The 23135-nt window shown below is 35.8% G+C and overlaps 1 protein-coding gene across 6 annotated transcripts in view; it reads right to left on the bottom strand.

The window, feature by feature from the left end:
• The window catches only part of SPATA6 (spermatogenesis associated 6), a 110470-nt gene that overhangs the window by 21966 nt on the left and 65369 nt on the right, over nucleotides 1-23135 (bottom strand). For 3 of the 6 annotated variants that reach the window (XM_066376227.1, XM_066376232.1, XM_066376233.1), the window contains exons 10-11: nucleotides 19067-19254; nucleotides 13425-13524 (exon numbers count right to left, since the gene is read on the bottom strand). In XM_066376227.1, coding sequence (XP_066232324.1) covers nucleotides 13425-13524; nucleotides 19067-19254 — 288 coding nt within the window. The remainder of the gene's footprint in view (nucleotides 1-13424; nucleotides 13525-19066; nucleotides 19255-23135) is intronic. The other 3 variants (XM_066376231.1, XM_066376229.1, XM_066376230.1) reach the window with 3 other exon arrangements.

Below are 23135 nucleotides of genomic sequence, written 5' to 3' on the forward strand. Positions count from 1 at the left end.
TCAGAAGTATCCCAGCTATTAAATATAGAATGCATAATAAAGTTGAAATAGCACCAGCTTTGCCTGACCAGGCAGTGGTGCACTGGATAGAGCATTGACCTGGGATGCTGAGGACCCAGGTCTGAGACCCTGAGGTTGCCTAGCATGGGCTCATCCAACCTGAGTGTGGGGTAGCTGGCTTAAACGTGGCATTACAGACATGACCCCATATGATCGCTGGCTTGAGCCCAAAGGTCACTGGCTTGAAGCCCAAAGTCAAAGGGTCACTCAGTCTGCAGTAGCCCTCTGGTTAAGGTACATATGAGAAAGCAATCAATGAACAACTAAAGTGCCACAACAAGTTGATGCTTCTCCTCTCTCTCCCTCCTGTCTTTCTTTCTGTCTCTCTGTCTTGAAAAAAAAAGAAAGAAATAGTACCAGCTTATAACTTCTATGTAATACATCTTGGAATTGGAACTGCAAGAGAGAGAGAGAGAATGAATATGAATATGAATGAATCAGGCATTATATGCCTGCCGACAAAGGACATAGCATGATCTAAAAAAAAACCCCTGTCTGATTAAGTCTCTAGGTCTCACTACCAATTTAAAGGAAATACTGCAGACAAAGAAACAAGAATGATATCAGCGAACTTTAACTGAAAAGGAAACAGGACAAATAATCCAGTTCTTTTAATACATAAAAAATACAAGAGAAAAATATAATAGAATTAAAAGAAAGATGGAGAAGGAGCCTATGGACACAGGGAAAGTAATGGTGTACTTTTTTTAAAAAAAAAAAAAAAGACTGGGTTCGATTCCCGGCCAGGGCACACAGGAGAAGCACCCATCTGCTTCTCCACCCCTCCCCCTCTCCTTCCTCTCTGTCTCTCTCTTCCCCTCCCGCAGCCGAGGCTCCATTGGAGCAAAGATGGCCTGGGAGCTGGGGATGGCTCCTTGGCCTCTGCCCCAGGCGCTAGAGTGGCTCTGGTCGTGACAGAGTGACGCCCCGGAGGGGCAGAGCATCGCCCCCTGGTGGGCAGAACGTCACCCCTGGTGGGCGTGCCGGGTGGATCCCGGTCGGGCGCATGCGGGAGGCTGACTGTCTCTCCCTGTTTCCAGCTTCAGAAAAATACAAAAAAAAAAAAAAAAGAAAAGAAAAGAAAAGAAAAAAGAAATGCTCACCTGGGGTATAATATCATAAAGAAAGGGAAATAATTTCCATAAAAATCAGGGTATTGGATTACTTTTACAGGGGAGAGAGATTGTGATTTTAAAGGGCAATAGGGAGGGTCATGGGATGGCTGCTAGTTCTATATCCTAATAAGGTGGGGGTTAAAAAATGCTCACCTTAGAAAAATATTATCCAGCAATATTATTTTTCAGTGAGTTATATTTATCAGTTTTAAGAGGTTAAAAATTAAAAACATGTTCAAAGTAGGAACAATAAGACTGACAACTTCTCTACCAAAACAATAGACTGATAGCTATAAAGTGCTGAAAAAAAAAAGAACTGCCATCTTAAAATTCCATACCCAGTAAAAACAGCTTCCAAAAAATGAGGTAAAATAAATTTTCAGGGGAAAAAAAACCAGGAGAGAATTCATCTACAGTAAGATCCATACTACTGGAAATATTAGAGTATTATAGTCACAGAAGTAAATAATCACAGAGGGAGTGTAGAATGATGAGCCACAGACTAGTAAAATATGATTATATCTAAATGAATATAATCTCCATAAAACTATAAAATGTAATATGATGCTTAAAATATACCAACAAAACACAGGATAACAATAGTATGTTAAGTTAGGAGAGGAATAATAAAATTAACATGTTCATTTATATTAAACTTTAATAAGAAGACCTGTTTTAATCTTTAATGTAACCATCAAAAGAATAGAAAAAGTATTACAAGCTAATAATAGGGTAGAATAATTAATAATATATACCCAATCCTAAACATGGCAAAATAGAAGGAAATACAGAATATAGAACAGGCAGGATAAATAGAATATAGTAGATTTATACCCAAATATATTAGTAAGTACATTAAATATAAATAGACTAAATACTACAATTAAAACACAATGACTACCAGATTGTATAAAAAGTCAATATACATTATTTAAAAATTCCCCTTAAGTACAATCAGAAAGGTTGAAAGTAAAAATGAAGATATTTCTTGCAAAACATTAACCAAATCAAGCTATTTTAGCAATAGTAATATCAAATAGAGTAGACCTAAAAAAATTACTAGAAATAAGAACATTAAAAAACAATAGAGTTCACATTTATATATATATCTAATCATATAGTTCCAAAATATATAAAGCCAAAATTGTTAGATCAGGGGAATTAAAACATAAATAATAATGGGAGATTTAAAAAATTGTTCTCTCAGTATTTGATAAAACTAGCAGATAAGAAAAAAATCAGTAAGAATAAAGAAAAACCGAATCACATTTAACGAACTGGACTCTGTTGTCAAGCACACCCCGCATGAGACATCACTTTTTTTTTTTTTTTGCAAATACATTTGGAATAAAAAATGATTGTTATTAGGCATAAATGAAATCTTAAAAAATTTCAGAAAACTGAAAAATCAAGTGTTCACGAACTACAGAAGAAAGGAAAACCTAAAAGGAAATAAACCAGAATCTCCCCACCCAAAGAATGTTTGGAAACCTAGCAATACACTTTTAAATAACCCAAGCATTAAAAAAAAATACGAAGGAAATTAGAAAATATTTTAAACCAAAATGGTAGTAAAAAATATAATATTAAAACTTATGAGATCCAGCTAACACATCACTTAGAGAAAAAAAAAAAATCCGTAGCCTTAAATACATGTATATTATAGTAAGAGAAAGCCTAAATCCTAGTGATGTGAATAGTCACCAAAAGTCTGTAAGAAAAAGAGCAGCAAATTATTTCCAAAGAAAGAAAATGATATAGAGCAAAGAAATTAATAACGTAGGATAAAATATACAACAGAGCCTGTAAAAATAAAAGTTGTTTTTCAGGAGAAAAAATTAATAAATCCACAAATCCCTGGTGAGATTGACTTTTCAGTTGTTTATAATAATCTCCATTTTATTACTTTATTACCATAGATAAATGATTTAAAATATGTATAGCAAACATTAAACCCTTTCTATATGCTGGTGTAATTCTACAGTAAATATGTTATATAGATTAAATCTATTAATATATATAAGAAATCTATGAGGAAACTGTAGCAGAGACAAGTAACTTGGCCAGAAGACTGGTCCCAGACAAAAACCTGTACATAAAACAGTATTGTAGCCTAGTGGATGCCATATAGAATAACTCAATAAATTTTAAGAAACTTTTTTTTTTTTTTGTACTTTTTCTGAAGCTGGAAACGGGGAGAGACAGTCAGACAGACTCCCGCATGCGCCTGACCGGGATCCACCCGGCACGCCCACCAGGGGGCGATGCTCTGCCCCTGGGGGGGGGGGTCGCTCTGCCGCGACCAGAGCCACTCTAGCGCCTGGGGCAGAGGCCAAGGAGCCATCCCCAGCGCCCGGGCCATCTTTGCTCCAATGGAGCCTTGGCTGTGGGAGGGGAAGAGAGAGACAGAGAGGAAGGAGGGGGTGGGGTGGAGAAGCAAATGGGCGCTTCTCCTATGTGCCCTGGCTGGGAATCGAACCTGGGTCCCCTGCACGCTAGGCCGATGCTCTACCGCTGAGCCAACCGGCCAGGGCCTAACTCAATAAATTTTAGTTGAACTTATCGATCAACTTCAAAATACTAAAATTTGAACCATAATATTCCTTTACAAATCACATTCCTTTCCTGATTTATTATTTCATTATACTGTTTTGGCAAATCTCACCCAATTCTTACTCTTCTCCCAAGACAACTGATTGCTTAATGCTATCAAGCCCATTTCCTTAAAGAAAAACACTGATCATATATTTAAGCATCTTGGTAGCTGTTTTCTAATGAAGAGTTTGTCAACTAGCAGTGGCTATTTGTGCTCACAAAATGTTTTTATTTGTATTAAAGGTAATGAATTTATATAAAAATCAGTACTGTTAAAAAGACTTAGAAGGTCTGGCAACACAGTGCCTGAATTCCTATATAGCAACACTTAACTAGCGCTGCCTAGTGGCTATCTCTTCCAGAGAGGTTACAGATTTTCTCTGTTGGTCACCATACTCAACACAGCAGTCTTCTGTTGGCGGTTTTACTTTCCACAGTTTCACTTACCCTCAGGCAACATAGGTCCAAAAATATAAAATGGAAAATTTCAGAAAAAAAAAATTTCATAAGTGTTAAATTGCATATCATTCTGAGTGGCATGATGAAATCTCATGCCATCCCACTCAGGACATGAATCATCTTTGTCCAGTGTATCTACACTGTATATGTTACCAACTTGTTAATCATTTAGTAGCCATCTAAGTTATGAGATGACAGTACCACAGTGCTTGTGTTCAAGTAACCCTTATTTTACTTAATGATGGTCCCAAACCAAGAGTATGACACTGGCAATTTGGATGTACCAAAGAGAAGTCAGAAAGTGCTTCTTTTAAGTGAAAAGGTGAAAGTCTTAATTTTTTTTTAAGGTGAGAGGAGGGGAGATAGTGAGACAGACTCCCACATGCACACTGACCAGGATCCACCCAACAACCCCCTCTGGGGCTGATGCTTGAGTACTGGGCTATTTTTAGCACCTGAGGCTGATGTACTTCAATGGAACCCTCCTCAGCGCCCACGGCTATGCTTCAACAAATCAAGCCTACTGGCTGCAGGACAGGGAGATGGAGAGAAGGGGGGAGAGGCAAATAATTGCTTCTCCTGGGTGCCCTGACTGGGAATCAAACCCAGGACATCCATACACTGGGCAGATGCTCTATCTACTGAGCCACTAGCCAAGGCCAAAAGTCTCAAGTAAGAAAAACAATCATACGCAGAAGTTGCTAAGATCTACAGTAAGAACAAATTTTTCATCCCTGAAATTGTGAAGAAGGATAAAGAAATTTAAGCTAGTTTTTCTGTCACACTTCAAACTGTAAAAGTTACAGCCACAGTGTGTAATAAGTGCTTAGTGAAGATGGAAAAGGCATTAAATTTGTAGGTTGAAGACATGAACTGAAAACATGTTCTAATTGACGGCAGCGTGCTGTGCCAGAAAGCATTGAGCCTATATGAGGTATTCAGCAAGGGAGCCCCTGAAATGAGTGACTACATTTACATAACATTACAGTATATTATTGTAATTGTTCTATTTTATTACTGTTGTTGTTAATCTCTTACTGTGCCTAATTTATAAAATCAACATTATCACAGGTATATATAAAGGCAAACACATAGTATATGAAGGACTCAGTACCGCCTGCAGTTCAGGTATTCACTGAGAGTCTTAGAACGTGCCCTCCCACAGTTGAGGGGGACTGCTGCTCCTACCCTAACCCTTGATGCATCTGACTTCATGACTTCTGTATTCCAGGATAAAGCCTAAACTTCTTATCCTGTTTTTCCATGATCTGGCCCAACAAGAACCTTCTGTTTTAACTGGATTATTCCTCCCAATTTCCAGGATGAGTTTTATCTAAAAACATGAATTTCTAGACAGGATAGATGGATAGGAGGATTAAGTCACATTCTCTCTTACTTCTGCCAAAAGGCAACAGAGCCTGGGGTTTTGATGTGATAGCAAAAGCACAGGGGTCTTTGCTGAAGTCTTTGCTTGCATAAATGTGCAAATCAAAATGTTGAGTACTCCTTTTTCAACAGAATCTTTTCTAATCACTGACTTCCATTAGTATGTCTCAGATGGGTTCTCTTCTTTATTTAACAACTGTCAAACTTCTGAAATAGCATGTTTTATTCTTGTCTTTATTAGTCAAATATTTTGTGAGTCAAAAGTACTTTTTCATTGTCCCAGAAGAGGTTGATATTTATCAAATAAAAAAAACTTTTACTTTAAAAAATTCTTCTGAAATTAAAAAAACCCCACTCCTGATGTGTATATTTAAGATTGTGTATCTGTGTCTATGAGTAGCCTTCAAATAGGACCAGTATGAACCCTGGTCTGACCTGTGAGCAAAGGAGCAGATTTCAATGTACAGATTACAATAGCTATTGCTGGTATGTTACTGTTGGTTTCTGAACATTTATTGTTTCCATGGATCATATATTTGCATATTTTACATGTTTATATTTATATCATCAGGCCTATGTGTGTCAGATTGACTGTGTGTGTTTATTTCTATAGAGCTTAGTGGTTAAGATCAGACTATAAATATAGATTCAAAGCTTGGCTCCAATCAGTTTAAGTAACTATGTGGCCTGTTAAAAGTCACTTAACTTTTCTGAGCCTTAGTTCTTCATCTTTAAAATATTAGTATTTTTTAATAATACTTACTCTGTAAGATTACTATGAGGATAAAATGAAATAATATAGGCACAGTGCTTGGCCTGTAGTGAACATTTAATAGAGTTAATAATATTCCTATGTAATCAATTTGTTTTTCTTTGGCATTTCCTACTTATGCTTTTCATTCTTATATATATATATTTTTTAAATTTTTATTTTATTTTATTTATTCATTTTTAGAGAGAAGAGAGAGAGAGACAGAGAGGAAGAGAGAGGAGAGAGAGAAGGGGGGAGGAGCTGGAAACAAACTCCCATATGTGCCTTGACCAGGCAAACCCAGGGTTTCGAACCAGTGACCTCAGCATTTCCAGGTCGATGCTTTATCCACTGCGCCACCACAGGTCAGGCTTCATTCTTATATTTAATCATAATGCCATACTGCTTTTTTACTCTTTTATATTCATTTATTGGTTTATTAAATAATCATTGGCTTACATAAGTTCTTATGGGCAGGAAATTTGATATCATGAAAATATCCCCAGTGTTTTACATAATGCCAGGTAAAGAACATGCAGATATTTGGTGAAAAATGCTCAATATATACAACTTGAATGGACAGAGGCAGAGAAATATGACTAATTTTAAGAGCTTGTTTTCAGGCTGCTCTTAATGTAAAACAATTTAAGACACTGAGATTAGTGCCCAGAGTAAACCAACATGAGCAACCTTACTACCTTCCATTCAAAAAATTTAGGCCAAGAGTCTTTTTACTTCTGAGTTGAAAAAGTGGTTTGTACACACACACAGAGTTGGTTTTTCTGTCTAAAGGCATTAGAAAACTGCTTAAACAATAGTACTAGTGGTGTCAAGATTCCTGAGAGAGGTGAGCTAATGGTCTGCAGCTGAGTTTTTTCCTGGGGGCATTTGCGGATTCTAAGCAGAGACCAAAATGTTCAGAATCCATGCTTTGTTCAACCACAGGCTCACTACTGGAAGACAAAGAAATCAGCAGGGTTTTGGCCATCTTACTATACTAGATGGACAACATTTAAAGTCTGAGAGGGCAAAACCCAATGAGAAACAGCAGGTGTAAAATTTAGATAATTGTTCCTTCAAGACACTTGCAGAATGCCTGAAACTGTGCAGGGTCAATGCTAGACAAAAAGCCTCCAGAGGTCAGAAGGAAGTTTCTGCTGTCTCGCCTGAGAAGATAAAAATTATACACAGTACCTACGAGAATGAAGAGGCCTATAATACACTGACTCTCAGTTAAATATGCAAAGAGCTGAAATTAAGAACTCAATTGTTTACCCTTTCCATTTAGAGAAATGCTGCAAAGATGAAGATTTCCCGTATACAGGAACTTCACCCTTCATCTAGACTCTCTTACATTTTGCAAAACTAAGAAATTAACATTGGTATAATGCTATTATGTACACTACAGACTTTACTTGTATTTCACCAGTTTTCCCAGTTACATACTTTTCTTTTCCTGTCCAATATAGGAATACTATGCTGCAGTATATTACTTAAAGCTTTGGTAGAATTCAACAGAGAAACCATCTAGGCCTAGTATTTTCTTTTATGGAAGATTCTTAACTTTAAGTTCAATTTCTTTAATACATATACACTACTAAAATTATCTATTTCTTCTAGAGTTAGTTTTGATAGTTTATTGTCGGAAGCCGATCAACAACTGCTGGTTGACACAGTCAGAGCAAAGAAAATCAACAGCTGCTGGTTGACACAGTCACGGCAAAAGAAGAGGCGCGACGATACTTCCCCCTTTAACTTCTTGAATTAATTTGGTCTTTTATTCCCCCCTTTTTTCTCTGAGGTGTGTGTGTGCTATCATTTATGGCACAGGGAGAATAGCACTGTACTTTCCCTGCAGATTTGCAGTAATTTCTCAGGAAAAGAGACAGAGGGTGTGAATTCCCCAGAAAAGCCTATAAACATCTTTGCCTAGGCTTATGGGCCTAGGAGGCTGGCTATGATAGCCCCCAAAAGGGGCTAGATCTATAGAATAACAACCTCCTAAAATCCTATTAGGAAAATATAGATTGGGACTTATGAATAGGTAGGATTCAGAGACCAAACACAAAAGCACCTTTCAGCTCTAACCCAATCCATTACTTAACCCCTCCCCCAGTCCTTTACTCATTATAGAAGAATATAAAAACATTCCTCTCACATAGCCTCTCACATACCTAGCCTTCAGTGGAACATTCTGGGAGTAATAGTTGGGATTACTAATAGTTGAAAAATAGTAGACAAACATAGTTTTTACTAGACAATAGGTTGCTAAGTAAGATAGAATCAACAGGGTCTTTTTAGAAGCTTGTGCCAATGTTATTGTTGCTACTGCTCAAGTTATTGTATAACTGTACTTAATGAGTTACCACCTGATTCATAGATTAAAGAAATATACTAACCCTTTCCTGGAATGTTTTACTCATATTAAAGCAAAAATAACTGTTAATCAATGTTTTCCGCATATCACGTGATTGTAATTTCAATATATTCCACATACCATGTAATTATAACTTAGTGTATAAAAATAAAGCCGTACTAGCCACTGGCAGAGATGCCTGGTAGTGAATGCTAAAGAATCCGGCTCTCTCACTCATTTCTCGCCAACTGAATGCTAAAGAATCTGGCTCTCTCACTCATTTCTCGCCAACTCCATCTCTTCCTGCGGGACCCCTGGATCTACTCCGGAGTGGGACCCCGGCAGTTTATGTCTTTTTAAGTTATACTTTTCAAAAAGTTCTAGATACCTTTAATAGCAATGTAAGCAAAGCAGAGGATAAGATTAACAATCTAGAGGATATTTCAAAAGAAAATATCCAAACTTGAGAGAAAAAAGAATTCAAAATATCAAAATAATGATAAGACACATATGAGATACAGCCTAAAATCTTATGTAAGTGCTATAGGGAGTTCCAGAGGGAGAATAATGAGATATTGAGGCAGAAGCACTGTTTAAAGAAAGAATGCCGATGGGTTTTCCAAAACTGATGAAAGATAACCTCCAAGTTTGAGAAACTCTAAAAACCTAACATAGAATTAATCCAAGAAATCCACAGCTAGGTATATAATGGTAAGATTACTAAACACAAAGTTGAATACCAAATCTTAAATGCAATTGAGGGTGGGGAAAAACCCACATTATTTCAAAGGAATAACAGCTGAATTTTCAACAGATACAAAAGAAGCCGGAAGACAACAAATGGCTCCTTTAACATGTTAAAGAGGATAACTATCAAACTAGAATTTTATATCAAATGAAACTACATTATATAAAATTAAAGCCAAGATGTTTTCAAACAAATAAAATCAGAATCCACAACCAGCAAAACGACATGAAAATAAGTATCAATGGAAATTCTTCAAGCAGAAGAAAAATGATTCTAGAATCTAGATGAAAAAATGAAATTGCCGGACAGAATGTACAATACTAGAAAGGGTAAATATGAAGTTAAAATGGTGACACATTACTACACAGACATATATCTGTTTCATATATGTAGAAATAAAAAGGCATAATCATAGATATACAAAAAAGAGGTGGATTAAAAAAAGTTAAATGTTGCTTAGGTTCCAATATGATTGGGAGTTCAACAAAAAAATAATTTGTCAGGTATGCATGTTGAAATTTTTAGGGCAATCAAATGACCGAATAGTAAGAAAAACAGATAACTAGTTAATAGAAAGAAAAATAAATGGCAAGAAATACTCATTAATCAAATAAAAGCCTCATCAATTGACATAAAAATTCTGGATTTTCATTCTTGAAAAATATCTTGTATTTACGAGATATGCACTTTATAATGATAAAAAACAAAGGATGGGAAAATATATACCTTGCAAGTATTAGCCAAAAATGTCACTAAAACTACACTAATATCAGCTAAAACATACTGTGAAACAAGGAAGAGCTTAAGAGGGACATTAACAGAAACTAGAATGAAAAATTAACAGAAACTAGAATGAAAAACAGTTATGTCCATATGCATGAGACTTGAACATTTCTTGACACTTGAAACTTACATGCTACTATAGAGAAAAAAGTAATTCCACCAAGATCATATATTTATATGTGAAAGAAAACAAAAAGCCTTTAGAAAAAGATAAAGAACAAAGTCTTAAAGTGGATAAAAATTCTAAAAATATGCTAATTAAAAAATGATGAAGTAGATTCACCGGAATTGAGAACTTCTTTCCACCAAATATAGCATTAGGAGAAGGAAAAGGCAATGCACAGAGTGAGAAAACTGCAAAATATGCCTGACTACGAACTCCTATCAAGACTCTATGTCAGAGGTTCTCAAACTTTTTGAAGTCAGGGTGCATTTAAAATCCTACAAATAATTGTAGGTGAACTATATACAAATTTTGGAGAAATATGTTATAATAATTAAGTCAAATATTAAAGAAAAATAATATAAAGTCAAGTGTGCTTTTATGATAAACAAAATAAATACAACAAAATTAAATTCATTCTGACATTAAAAAACATTTTTATGTTACATTTTTTGAGTTATGCTTTTTAGAATTTGCAAAAAAGGGGTTAAAAAATAAAAAAATGACAAAAAAAGTTATCTTTTTATATATATAGATACATTCTTAGTAAGATTTAGTAAATTCGACAGGTCCTGGCACGAATGTGTTAAGTTTTTTCATTCTTGTGTTTATGAGAAACATGAGCTTGATGTGTCCTAGAGATTTCTTCAATGTTTGGGCATATATTTGAAAGGCAAACTCTCAATTCCTTGTCAATACATTGAAGAATTCCTCTCTTTTTACTCTTAATTGTGTTGAGTGCAGAAAAACCCCACCATACATATCATCTTAACTTGACACCAAACAAAGGGTAGAAGAAACTTGCCTCCAGTCTTTCCGGGGAACATGGGGGATAGTGTAAACAATCCAGCACCACAGCTTAACAGCCTTTTGCAACCTAATCAGGCAAGTGAGGTGGGGGGGTTGGGCAGACTGTTAGCTTACAGCCAATTCTCCATACCTCTGTCCCCCAAAAATCTAAACTCCAAAAACCCTGTTGGTTTTTTGGTCCCCAACAGGCACATATTTCTCTGGAATACCATAGGGTGCACCTGGAAATCTTCTAGGGCGCACCAGTGCACCCTGGTGCACACTTTGAGAACCACTGCTCTATGTGGAAGTCTTAACAAGCCAAAAAAGAAAAGGAGACAATTAGTACAAAAATGGGTGGCTGACTTGAAAAAATGCTCACAAAAGGGGATAACCAAATAGAACATATTCACTAATCATCAGGAAATAGCAAATTAAAACTATTATGTGATGAAATGCTAACTACTTATGAAAATGCCAAAATGAAAACATACACAAGCACACACACACATGATCAAATAACAGTGAGGATATTGAACAAACAGAACGCACATAAACTAGTAGTGGTAGTATAAACTGTTAATCACTTGGAAAAATCTTTGGCTGTACCTGCAAAATTGAATGGACATATACTCTATGACTGAGCAATGTCACTGGTAGCTATAATATAACCAAATAAAATTTGTCACCCAAGGATATGCATAAACTGCTAAGAGCAGCTCTATAATAGCTCAAACAAGAAGCAACCGTACATCAACAGAGGAAGGAGTAAATCACTTGTAGTATTTTCATACGACGCAATACCACACAGTAGCAAGAGTGAAGGACTACTGCTAAATATAACAAGATGTCTGCATTGCAGAAAATCTCTAAATAGCAAAAACAAAGTGAATTAAGTTGGGGGAAAAAAGAAGTAGACACTGTAGGATGACATTATATAAAAATCAAAACACACAATACTGATCTTACTCTTATAGGTCAGATTGCTCTTTACCCTGGGAGTGGTAGTAGCTGGGAGGGAAAAGAAGAGATTTCTGTGGAGCTGATAATGTTTTGTTTCTTAATCTGTTAGAGTTAAATAAGGTGATTTTATTATATTTCATAAAGCTGTTCTTAAGCTGTGTGTATTTTTTATATGTATATTAAACTTTGAAAACAAGCTTAATTCAAAAACACTATGCAAATAGAAACTTAAAATGGTACAAACTGATGTCAATGTCACAGAATCCAGTTAGGCCTGCAAGACTGAGCTTAGTGCCCCCTGTGGCACTTATGATAAGAAACTGTTTTTAAAACTAATAAATGAAACAAGGAATCAAACACAAAAAAATACACAGTAATTATTTCTCAGCTGTCATTGATGTAAACATGTTTTGCCTTATCTCATAAAATATTCTCATATTGATTTTCTCTAATATTAAACCTAATAGACCTGACATGCTCTTTTCCTCTTTTAATCACTTTTTTTATCAAGTGAGAGGCAGGGAGGCAGAGAATCAGATGCCAGCATGTGCCCCAACTAGGATCCACCCGGCAACCCCCATCTGGGGCTGATGTTCTGCCCATCTGGGGCCATTGCTCCATTGCTTGGCAACTGAGCTATTTTAGCACCTGAGGTGGAGGCCATGGAGCCATCCTCAGTGCCAGAGGCCAACTTGCTCATTCGAGCCATGGCTGCAAAAGGCGAAGAGAGATAGAGAAAGGGGAGGGGTGGAGAAGCAGATGGTTGCTTCTCCTGTGTGCCCTGACTGGGAATTGAAGTGGGGACTTCTACAGGCCAGGGCAACATCTACCACTGAGCCAACAGGCCGAGGCATTTAAACACTTAATTGACATAAAAATTACTTGGGCATTTTCTTCAAATACATATTTTCTCACCCCTTCCCTTATTCTACCATTTAGAATCAAATCAATTAGCAGGACATGGAATTGCTTTGTAATGGGCCAAAAAACAAGAGTTCCCATATTTTGAAGGCTATGAAAAAATCAGAATATAGTCACTATTTACTGACTCTTTATGAGAGAATAATCACTAACTTTTGTTTATAGTTCAGATCTGTGTCATACATTTTGCATAATAACTGAGGTCAAAGAAGAAGTTAGATATGGAGGGTGTATCTTTTCCTTCTCAATGATTAAATTTTGCAAACTTTAAGCATCTTTGGTGGTTTCCATACCCAGTTATAAAGAGCCTTCAAGAGAAAATTTGAGAAACTAACATATAAAAGTCTTTGATGAGCCTGATGTGATTTCAAGACATTTTTTACCCGGTCATGGATCTCATCGCAGTTTGAAGGTGAACACCAGTCAGAATGGAATCTGTAGGCATAAAGAACAAAGGTGACTTGTAGCCAAAGGAAGAGAAAAAGAAGGATTTTCAAATGCTAGACATAGAAAGTCATTCTTTTCTTATTTCTATGTGACAATATATAATGTTAAAAATAACATTTTTCTTCTTTCAACCAAGGATGAAAGGTAGATTTAAATCAAGTACTAATTCTCAGCTGTAGTATTAAGTGTTCACAATATGTTCAAAAAATACTCTTAGTAATAAGCTTTGACATGCATTTGGAAGAAGATACCCATGTATCTGACCATACATAATTCTTTAGAACTTTATCTCTACATAAAGATATAGATTTTCATATTAGAACAATAATTCCATGTAGGGTGCCCTTAAAATTAGTTCTTATTTTCCAGTAATTAAATCACACTCAAATTATGTGGAAGAAATTCTTCTCTGAACACTGAAAAATAAAACTGCTATTATGAAAAGAAACAAAATATTTATAATAGATTAAAACATTATTTATAATCTAATCATGTTCTTGTTCCTTCGGGCACAGGAAAACAACAGAAATATCGAATCATTAAGCTGTACATTTGAAACTAATATAATGTTGTGTGCCAATTATACCTCAATAAATACACAAATAAATAAAAAATATAGGTGAAGATAAAAACTGAATGATCCCATTCCAGTACAGATGATATTACCTGTCTAGTCTCTACTATGTTGTAAGTGCATTTTTTGAAAAGTAAATATTGAAAAATAGGAAATATATGCACTTTATTAGAGTCTGAGTGTTGGACTTAAAGATGTCAAAGAAGAAATAAAGTAACCATTCATCTGCATACTGCATTGTGCACCCATCATCCAAAGCAGTCTCTTTCCATCCCTATTTATCCCCACTTTTTCAACCTCCACCTACCCCCACCCCTATTTGCCTCTTGCTATCACATTGTTGTATGTGTCTGTGCATTATATATATATCAGTCTGTTCCATGTAACCATGCCTCTGTTTCTACTTCATTCATCAGTTTATTTTCTTCATTAGATTCCACATACAAGTGAGATGATATGGTACTTGTCTTTCTCCAACTGGCTTATTTCACTTAGCATAATAATCTCCAGGTCCACCCACACTGTCACAAAACGCAAGATTTCCTTCCTTTTTACAGCCAAGTAGTAGTCCATTATGTACATATACCACAGGTTTTTTTTATCCACTTATGTACTAATGGGCACTTGGGCTGTTTCTAGATCTTGGCTATTATAATTAATGCTGCAATGAACATACAGGTGCCTATATTCTTTGGAATTAATGTTTTGGGTTTCTTCAGATGTATTCCCAAAAGTGGGATGTCTGGGTCAAAAAGCAGTTCCATTTTTAATTTTTTGAGTTCACTCCATACTGCTTTCCACAGTGGCTGCACCAGTCTGCATTCTCACCAGCAGTGCAGGAGGGTTCCCTTTACTTCACACCCTCGCCAGCACTTGTTGACTTATTGATGATAGCCACCTGACAGGCATGAGATGATACCCCATTGTCATTTTAATTTGCATCTATCTGATGATTGGTGATGTTGAGCATTTTTTCATACGTCAATTGGCCATGTGTATGTCTTCTCTGGAGAAGTGTTTATTCAGGTTCTTGGCCCAAGTTCAAGTTATTTGTCTTCTTGGTGTTGAGTTGTATAAGCTCTTCATATATTTTGAAAATTAACCCCTTATCAAATATATCATTGGCAAATATGTTCTCCCATTCAGTGGGTTCTCTTTTCATTTTGTTGATAGTTTCTTTTACTGTGCAAATTTAATTTGATGTAGTCCCATTTGTTTATTTTTTTTCTTTTGTTCCCCTTCCTTGAGCATTCCTCTCTATGTCCTTCCCAAACTCAAAACTGGCATTAGTATAATTAAGCTATTCGAGTAAAAATGAAAATATCTAAATCTGATTGTAATGCATATATAAGAAATGCTATCAATAAATCCTTTGTAAAAAGGAATGAGTCCTAAAATGCTAATAGGTTGCTTAAAACTTGGCCTTTTTATCTCCCTATTTTTTCTTAAAAAGTTACAATTTTATATGTTTGCTCAGAGTATAGACTATTAAGCAGAATAAATAAATTACATAACCTGCTTTAAATAATATAATTAATAATGAATGATTAACTATATCTAAATTTCAATCTCCCCCATTTGTAAAAGGAAGTATTACTGTATCACTGCAAATATACTGGCAGACTACTAGCTACATATGTTCACATCTGAAAATCCAAGATCCCTATGCAGCCCCAACAGGATACCATAGACCTTCAAGAACAACACCCTGAGAGGATCCACTAGTCTGTGCTGTGGTATAAGAAATGATTGCCTAATGATCTTTAACTCATTTACAAAAATCTAAACCTTAAGCAAGATTTTAAAAAATATAAGCTCTTCTTAAATTAAATTTGCTAGTATTTCTTAGTCTGACTTTTCATATTAATTCTATAGCCCAATATAAATTATAAGTCATAATATTAATATTTATACTTTGAGGAGAAGACTGCTTCTGAATGTTAACACATCAAAATTGAACCATTTTATGGTGTATTAATTCTATTAGAGGCATTTTTAAAATGAGCTTAAAACAAAAATAACCTTCACTATAAATAAAAAATTAATTTTCTTAGAGTCACTGATAAAGTTTTTAAAAGTCTGTTTATTCATATAAATGATTAAGGAGTCAGCATTTCAGCAATCTTAGAGAAAACTTAATTAACTTTAATGACTATTTACTCAGATAAATTTCTATAGTTGTATGCTCTGTCATACTCCCACTTTTTCCTGGGATATATAATTTACAATTACATCAGTTTAAATTGCTTATTATTCCAATGAATTGTATAAATACACTATAAATATACTGCTGAGTGACCTAAAAAGCTGATCAGAGATGTCTTATATTTAAAGATGTGGTACTGAGTGTGCTAAAAAACAAAATGATTTTGTTCCTAGTAATATGTCGTAAAGATATTTTATTTTCCTTTATAGACTAAATCTAGATCATTTTTAGAAAATACACTAAAAGTACAGAAATTTCATCTCAGTAGAATTAAAATGTGTAACTATCCTAGAACGTACCCTCCAAATTTTATTGTTTATATGTTTTAGATTTTATTGTTTTCATTATATTCTCTTATTTTAACAGGACTTCAACCTTCCTCATCATAGATTAAGATAGGTAATGTTTAATATTAGAATCACTCATTTTCTTCTAGCAAAGAACTTACCCACATCTACTATCCAGCATCAAAATAAATGTGTAAATTTCATTATCAACTCTAAGCCATTCCCTGCATTGAAATCAGAAAAGAGGACAACTGACGTTAGCTATCCTCAATTTAAAAATTTGAATATAGTCCCAATGAAGACTTTATCAACATTGAAAGGACAGGCTTCAAAAGCTGGAACAAAATTACTTACAAGGATAAAATAACACAAGATTACAATTGATACTGCCAAGGAAGATGACGTGGGTATGACAAGTGCCCACAATAAGAAGCAGAACCTGGCAGTCTTCCATGTAGATGGGCAAGGCCGTGAGCTTCTGGCCATCAGGTGCACAGCGAGTGAAAGGGAGAGCTCTCAACAGTGAACTGTTCAGCACTGTTTCTTACTATGTGCCACATGTTCTGTTAGATGTCAGTGTGGTCGATAAGTAACACATGTGCCTAAGGCATGTTTCTGTCTGTGTATCCATGCACCTGCCTCAGGAAACGAGCACCATCAGGGATCTCTGTGCAGAAGAGCACTCCCCTTGCCCTTCCCAGATGTGACTACTGAGGGCAGTTGTGGGAGTTTGATTCCAGACATTTTTCTCTGCATTCACACACACACACACACACACACACACACACACACACACAAACACACACACACACACACACATACACACACACACACGGGGTATTCCTATGAGCATCTTCCATCTGCTTTTCTGTACTAGCAGTGTGTTCTGGGCACCCCTTCCTTCTGTTTCCCACTCAGCAGTACTCCATGCTGCAACCCCCCACTATACTTTTGCCATTCTTTACTCATTGCCAGTAAATAAACACAGCTTTCCCAATTAAAAAAAAATGGATATTGTACCATAGCGGTAAACAATTGGAGGGTTCTGTAAAATATGTGAAAAGGTAGAAAAATACAAGACTATTTATAAAAACATTTCCAAAAAGATACAGATAAAAAAATCTTGAAAACCTACAGATAACAGCAAAGAACCTAATCAACAAAACCACAAGTTCATAGTTCTAAAAGTAGGTAAAGAGAGAGTAGCATAAATTGTATGTCTCAATCTCTGAGCAGACCTGGAAATCAAAGAAAATCCCTTGATACAGAGATGCAAGTTACCCGACTTCAGCAGAAAAACCTCTTTCAAGAGCTTCTCTTAAACTTTTAAAGCCTACAGATATCATCTATCTATCTATCTATCTATCTATCTATCTATCTATCTATCTATCTATCTATCTATCTAAACTCGATGATCCCATAGACATGATTATAATGGACTAAAAGCAACATTAATCAAAATTCCCTATCTCAGGATTAGAGTCTCTAGCATACCTCCATATACTCTTTTTGAATGCTTATCAATCAGGTTAAAGAGAAAACAGATAAATCTATTTTTTCAGAACAGAAATATTTTAATACAGTCTACAAACTGACACATCAATTTTAAGATGAACTTTTGATGGGCCCTCTACCGTTAATTTAAACTTTTGGTCAGTTATGTCTGATGAACCTAATATGCTATAAAAATTTAGTGTAATACTCTAGCTTTTAAATATTTTATGTAAAGATAGATTTTATTTCCATGTTGTGAATGGTATTTTATGTTAAGTATTCATTTCTATAAAAAAAATTTTAAATACTAAGGGTTGGGTGTTATTGTTTTTGAAATTTAGGATGATTTAATTTTCATGTTACTATTAGTGAGAAAGGCAAGGAATTTCTAATTTGGATTCAATATCAACAATAACAAAAAAATAGGTAAAGAGGAATTATTTCTTTCACATTCTAATTATAACTAGTGGCTAACTTTGGCTGCAAAAGCATTTTTAGAGGGAAAGCTAGAATCTTTACATGATTAAGATTCTCTTAGAGAGTTGGAGGGAGGTTATCAGAGGGAAGTAGGTACCATATACCAATAATATATATTATCATCATCACCAAAAGAAAAATATAACCTATACTATTTTTATACATAAGCCATGCCTATAATATTAATAATACTTATGAATCTACTAAAAACAAACTATTACATACTCTATTTATGAACTATCATATTTAATCAGGGTTAAAGTCACCCTAATTAATAAACTCAATAATAGTAAACTCACTTTAAGAGAACAGGGCTGGGGAAGAGTATATAACACTATTTTCATATGCAATATGTTCTAAACAAAAACACTTTAAGCCTCTGAAATCAAATTATACTTTTACAAATTACCATTTCACATACATTACTGCTACTTTCTCCTTTCTAGTAATGATTATTCAAAAAAGTAGTCCAGAATAGAGACTTAGCATTACCTTTCCCTGAGAGAAGCTCGATTTAACACAGGACTTGGAGAATGCTTCGGCATTGTTGAGGGTGCTGAATGGACAAGTAAGGTCCTTGCTGAATACTGGGGCTTGCTACATGACCTTGAGCTCAAACACTCATCACACCTTTCCAAAGAGTCATCGAAGTCTCTCCCATGGGGTGTCCTGATAACCTGCTTAAAAAAGTATATGTGTATACACACAATATATATAGTAACACTATACACACACACACATAATACAGACAGACACACATACTTTCTAAAGGTTTAAATACATAATGCCACAGCTAAATCTGAAGGTGAATTTCAGAATGTATCAATTATTATTATTTTAAGAGTAAACAATAAATGCATCTGGATTGTTCACTACACATGCCTGAAATTTATAAAATGTTATCAATTCTAAGGGTTTTTTGAGGAGGGATGAGGCAAAGGTAGGGGTATACATACAAAACAAAGGACATAACAAAACAAAGTAGCATAGTTTAGCTCTGAGGCCAAAAGAACAAAAATCTAGCTCTAATACTCATTCATTGCTTTATTTGTTCTGGGGACAGACGAATGAATAAACCAGGATAGACAAATTCATAAATTCCTGCCCTTGTGAAACTTATATTCTAGTAATATTTACATTCTAGTAAAGAGAAATAGATTTAAACACATACACACACCAAGACAAATAGATAAAATCTATAGTATGTCAAAGATTGACAAATACCATGGCAAGAAAATAAAACAGGAAAGGAGATAAGAAATCTTGATAGTAGCGGTGGGAGGAGTACATAGGGAAGGAGCTGTTCATTTCAAGTAGGAGAGTAAGTGGGACTGCATTGGTAGAGCATGTCTTAGCAAAGACCTAAGGAGTACAGGCCTGAGATCTTAGTAAAGACCACAAGACCTAAGTCATGAGGACATCTATGGGAAGAACATCCCAGAAAGAGAGATAAATGATCCTGAGGGGTGGGGTGTGGGCATACCTGATATATTAGAAATAGAAATATCAAGGAAGACAGCAGGGCTGGACTAAATACTAGGAGATGAGGTCAGAATGGTAGATTTTAAGATTTAGGCTTCTATTCTGAGTAGGGAAAATGTGCTTTTTTTTTTTTAAATTTAGTGATCTCCTTGGTCACTATTTTAAAAACAGTTTATAGAGGGATCAAAAGGCAATGATAGGGAAATCTGCTAGGAAACTATCATAACACAATAGAGAAAAGGATGTTGGCTTGGATCAGAGTGATAGCACTAGAGGTGAAATTATTAGATGCAGAAGGCATTTTAAAGACAGCCAACAGGATCTGCTAGTGGACTGGATGTCAAAGATAACACCAAAGTCTTTTGACCTAAACAATTGGAAAAGTTGAGTTCGTATGAAGTATAATATTATGAGCTGGAAGGGTAGAATAGTGAGATATTAGGAGACTTGTATTTTACTAATCAACCAACATATCAGAGTGGCATTCAGAGGAAGATCCAGGATAAAAATAGAAATAGTTTTTAAAGATATGACACTTAGGTCCCTGGTTGGCAAACTGCGGCTTGTGAGCCACATGTGGCTCTTTGGCCCCTTGAGTGTGGCTCTTCCACAAAATACCATGTGTGGGCGCTACCTCGATAAGGAATGTACCTACCTATGTAGTTTAAGTTTAAAAAATTTGGCTCTCAAAAGAAATTTCAATCATTGTACTGTTGATATTTGGCTCTGTTGACTAATGAGTTTGCTGACCACTGCACTAGGTGATATCACCAAGGAAGTGAGAGTAAGTAGAAAATAACATCTGAAGACTGAGCTTTGGGAATACTACCGTTATTAACAGGATGTGAAGATGAAAAGAAAACAGACTAAAGAGTAACCAAGGAAGAAAGGGAAGAAATAGGAGAATATGTTGTTCTAGAAGGCAATTAAAGAATGTATTTCAAGGAAGAGGAGTGAACGGGTCAAATATTGCTGACATGTCAAGTTAGAAAAGACTGAGAATGGTCTTGGCCAGTGGCTCAGTGGATAAAGAGTTGGCCCAGCATATGGATGTCCTAGGTTCGATTCCCGGTCAGGGCACATAGGAGAAGTGACCATCTGCTTCTCCTCCCCTCCCCTTTCTTTCCCTTCTCCCCTCCTGCAGCCAGTGGCTCAATTGGTTTGAGCATAGTCCCGGCACTGAGGATAGCTCAGTTAATCTGAGCACATCAGCCTCAGGTGCTAAAAATAGCTCAGTACTTGAGCATCGGCCCAAGATGGGGCTGCTGGGTGGCTCCTGGTCAGGGTGCATGTGGGAGTTTGCCTCACTGTCTCCACTCCTACCACCTAAGAAAAAAAAAAGACTGAGAATGAACCTTCAGATTTTAGCAATAGGAAGGTCATCAGTGACATTAACAAGCATAGCTTTGATGCAGTGATGGGAGTGAAAATGTGGTGTTGAGTTCAACAGATAATGAAAGGAGGAAATGCATTTATTTAACACAGTTAACTTCTAGTCATTGTATTAAGTATTGGGATAGTATACTAGCAGTACTATTTACTAAATATTTGACCTTTAAGAAGGCTACCTTATCTTTCACAGAATCATATCTCTCTTACATACAATAGGGTCAATAATAGCTAATTTATAGATTTTCAATACTTTTATTAGAGTATCTTGTAGATTGTCTAGGTGCTTAAAATAGTTCTACAATAAATATAAGTAATTTATTACTAAAACGCCAGTCCCACACAGCTCCTTGACTCAACACTTCCTCATTTTTCACTTTTTCCAGAATTATAGCAACATATGGTGAGTCAACAGTCAGCTGAGAGAATCAAGCTTTCATCCCAGAAACACAGCACGTAATTCAAATGACTCAGTTACAGTCCCAAAAAACTGACCAAGAAATATGTGATCCAGATTGAATAAAAGAAAGAACTGAAAATTGCTCCACTGTTGACTGTTCATAGAGACAAAAAGCAGAAAAGGTAAATGTCAAAAATAAGATCAAAGAGGTCCATGGTCAACAAACATAAGTGTATAGACTAAGAGATTGATAGGTAAGGGAAAAAACAGTGCTATAATGCTGTTTCTAGAATTATATCCAAAAATAAGCCACTTGGCTTAAACTAAAAAAATTATTTTTTCTTTATTATAATTTCAATGGCAATTGAGTCATGTTGGCTGGCAGATGACTTTATTTTTTATCTACTAAAATTTCTCCCCAAACTAATCAGCAATGCTTTAAATAAAGCCCCTTTTAGGTAGCTACAACTCTTTCTCTATTTATTAGAACATTTACCAAGAATCTCTTGAACAACATGTTAGATAATAGTCAGATCTAGAGATACAGGGATTTAAATTTCACAGTCCAGATGAGACAGGGATAAACAAAACACAACTGAGAATGAGGTAGGCTAAGTGGCAGACAGACCCTAATGAAAATAACTGCAGAAGGAAAGTCCAAGACTTCTAATGAGCTGAATGGTGGAGGTCTCATGGAGGAGGTGAGACTGTAATTTATAATGTAAGTAGAGCCTGACCAGGTGGTGGCGCAGTGGATAGAGCATCAGACTGGGACGTGGAGGACCCAGGTTTGAGACCCCGAGGTCGCTAGCTTGAGCATCTGGGCTCATCTGGTTTGAGCAAGGCTCACCAGCTTTATTCCAAGGTCGCTGGCTCGAGCAAGGGGCCACTCCGTCTGCTGTAGCCCCCCGGTCAAGGCATATAGTATAAGAAAGCAATCAATGAACAACTAAGGTGCTGCAACAAAGAATTGATGCTTCTCATCTCTCTCCTTTCCTGTCTGTCCCTATCTCTCCCTCTCTCTGTCTCTCTGTCACACACACACACAAAAAAAAATGATTTAAGAACATAAGTAGAGAAAGAGGGGAAAAGGCATTCAGAATGGAGAAGAAGGCACAAGGACAGATAAACAATGACTACAAAACTAAGCTATCTAGGAAAGGAATGTAAAAGATTATGATAGAGATGAAGAAGGCACATTGCAGAGAACTTGAAATGCTCAACTCAATACTGTTCAACATTTATCAAGCATCTTCTATGCACTGTATGAAGTACTGAACAAGGTAGGAG

This window comes from Saccopteryx leptura, chromosome 3 (genome assembly GCF_036850995.1).
Source record: "Saccopteryx leptura isolate mSacLep1 chromosome 3, mSacLep1_pri_phased_curated, whole genome shotgun sequence".
Classification (NCBI taxonomy): Eukaryota; Metazoa; Chordata; class Mammalia; order Chiroptera; family Emballonuridae; genus Saccopteryx; species Saccopteryx leptura.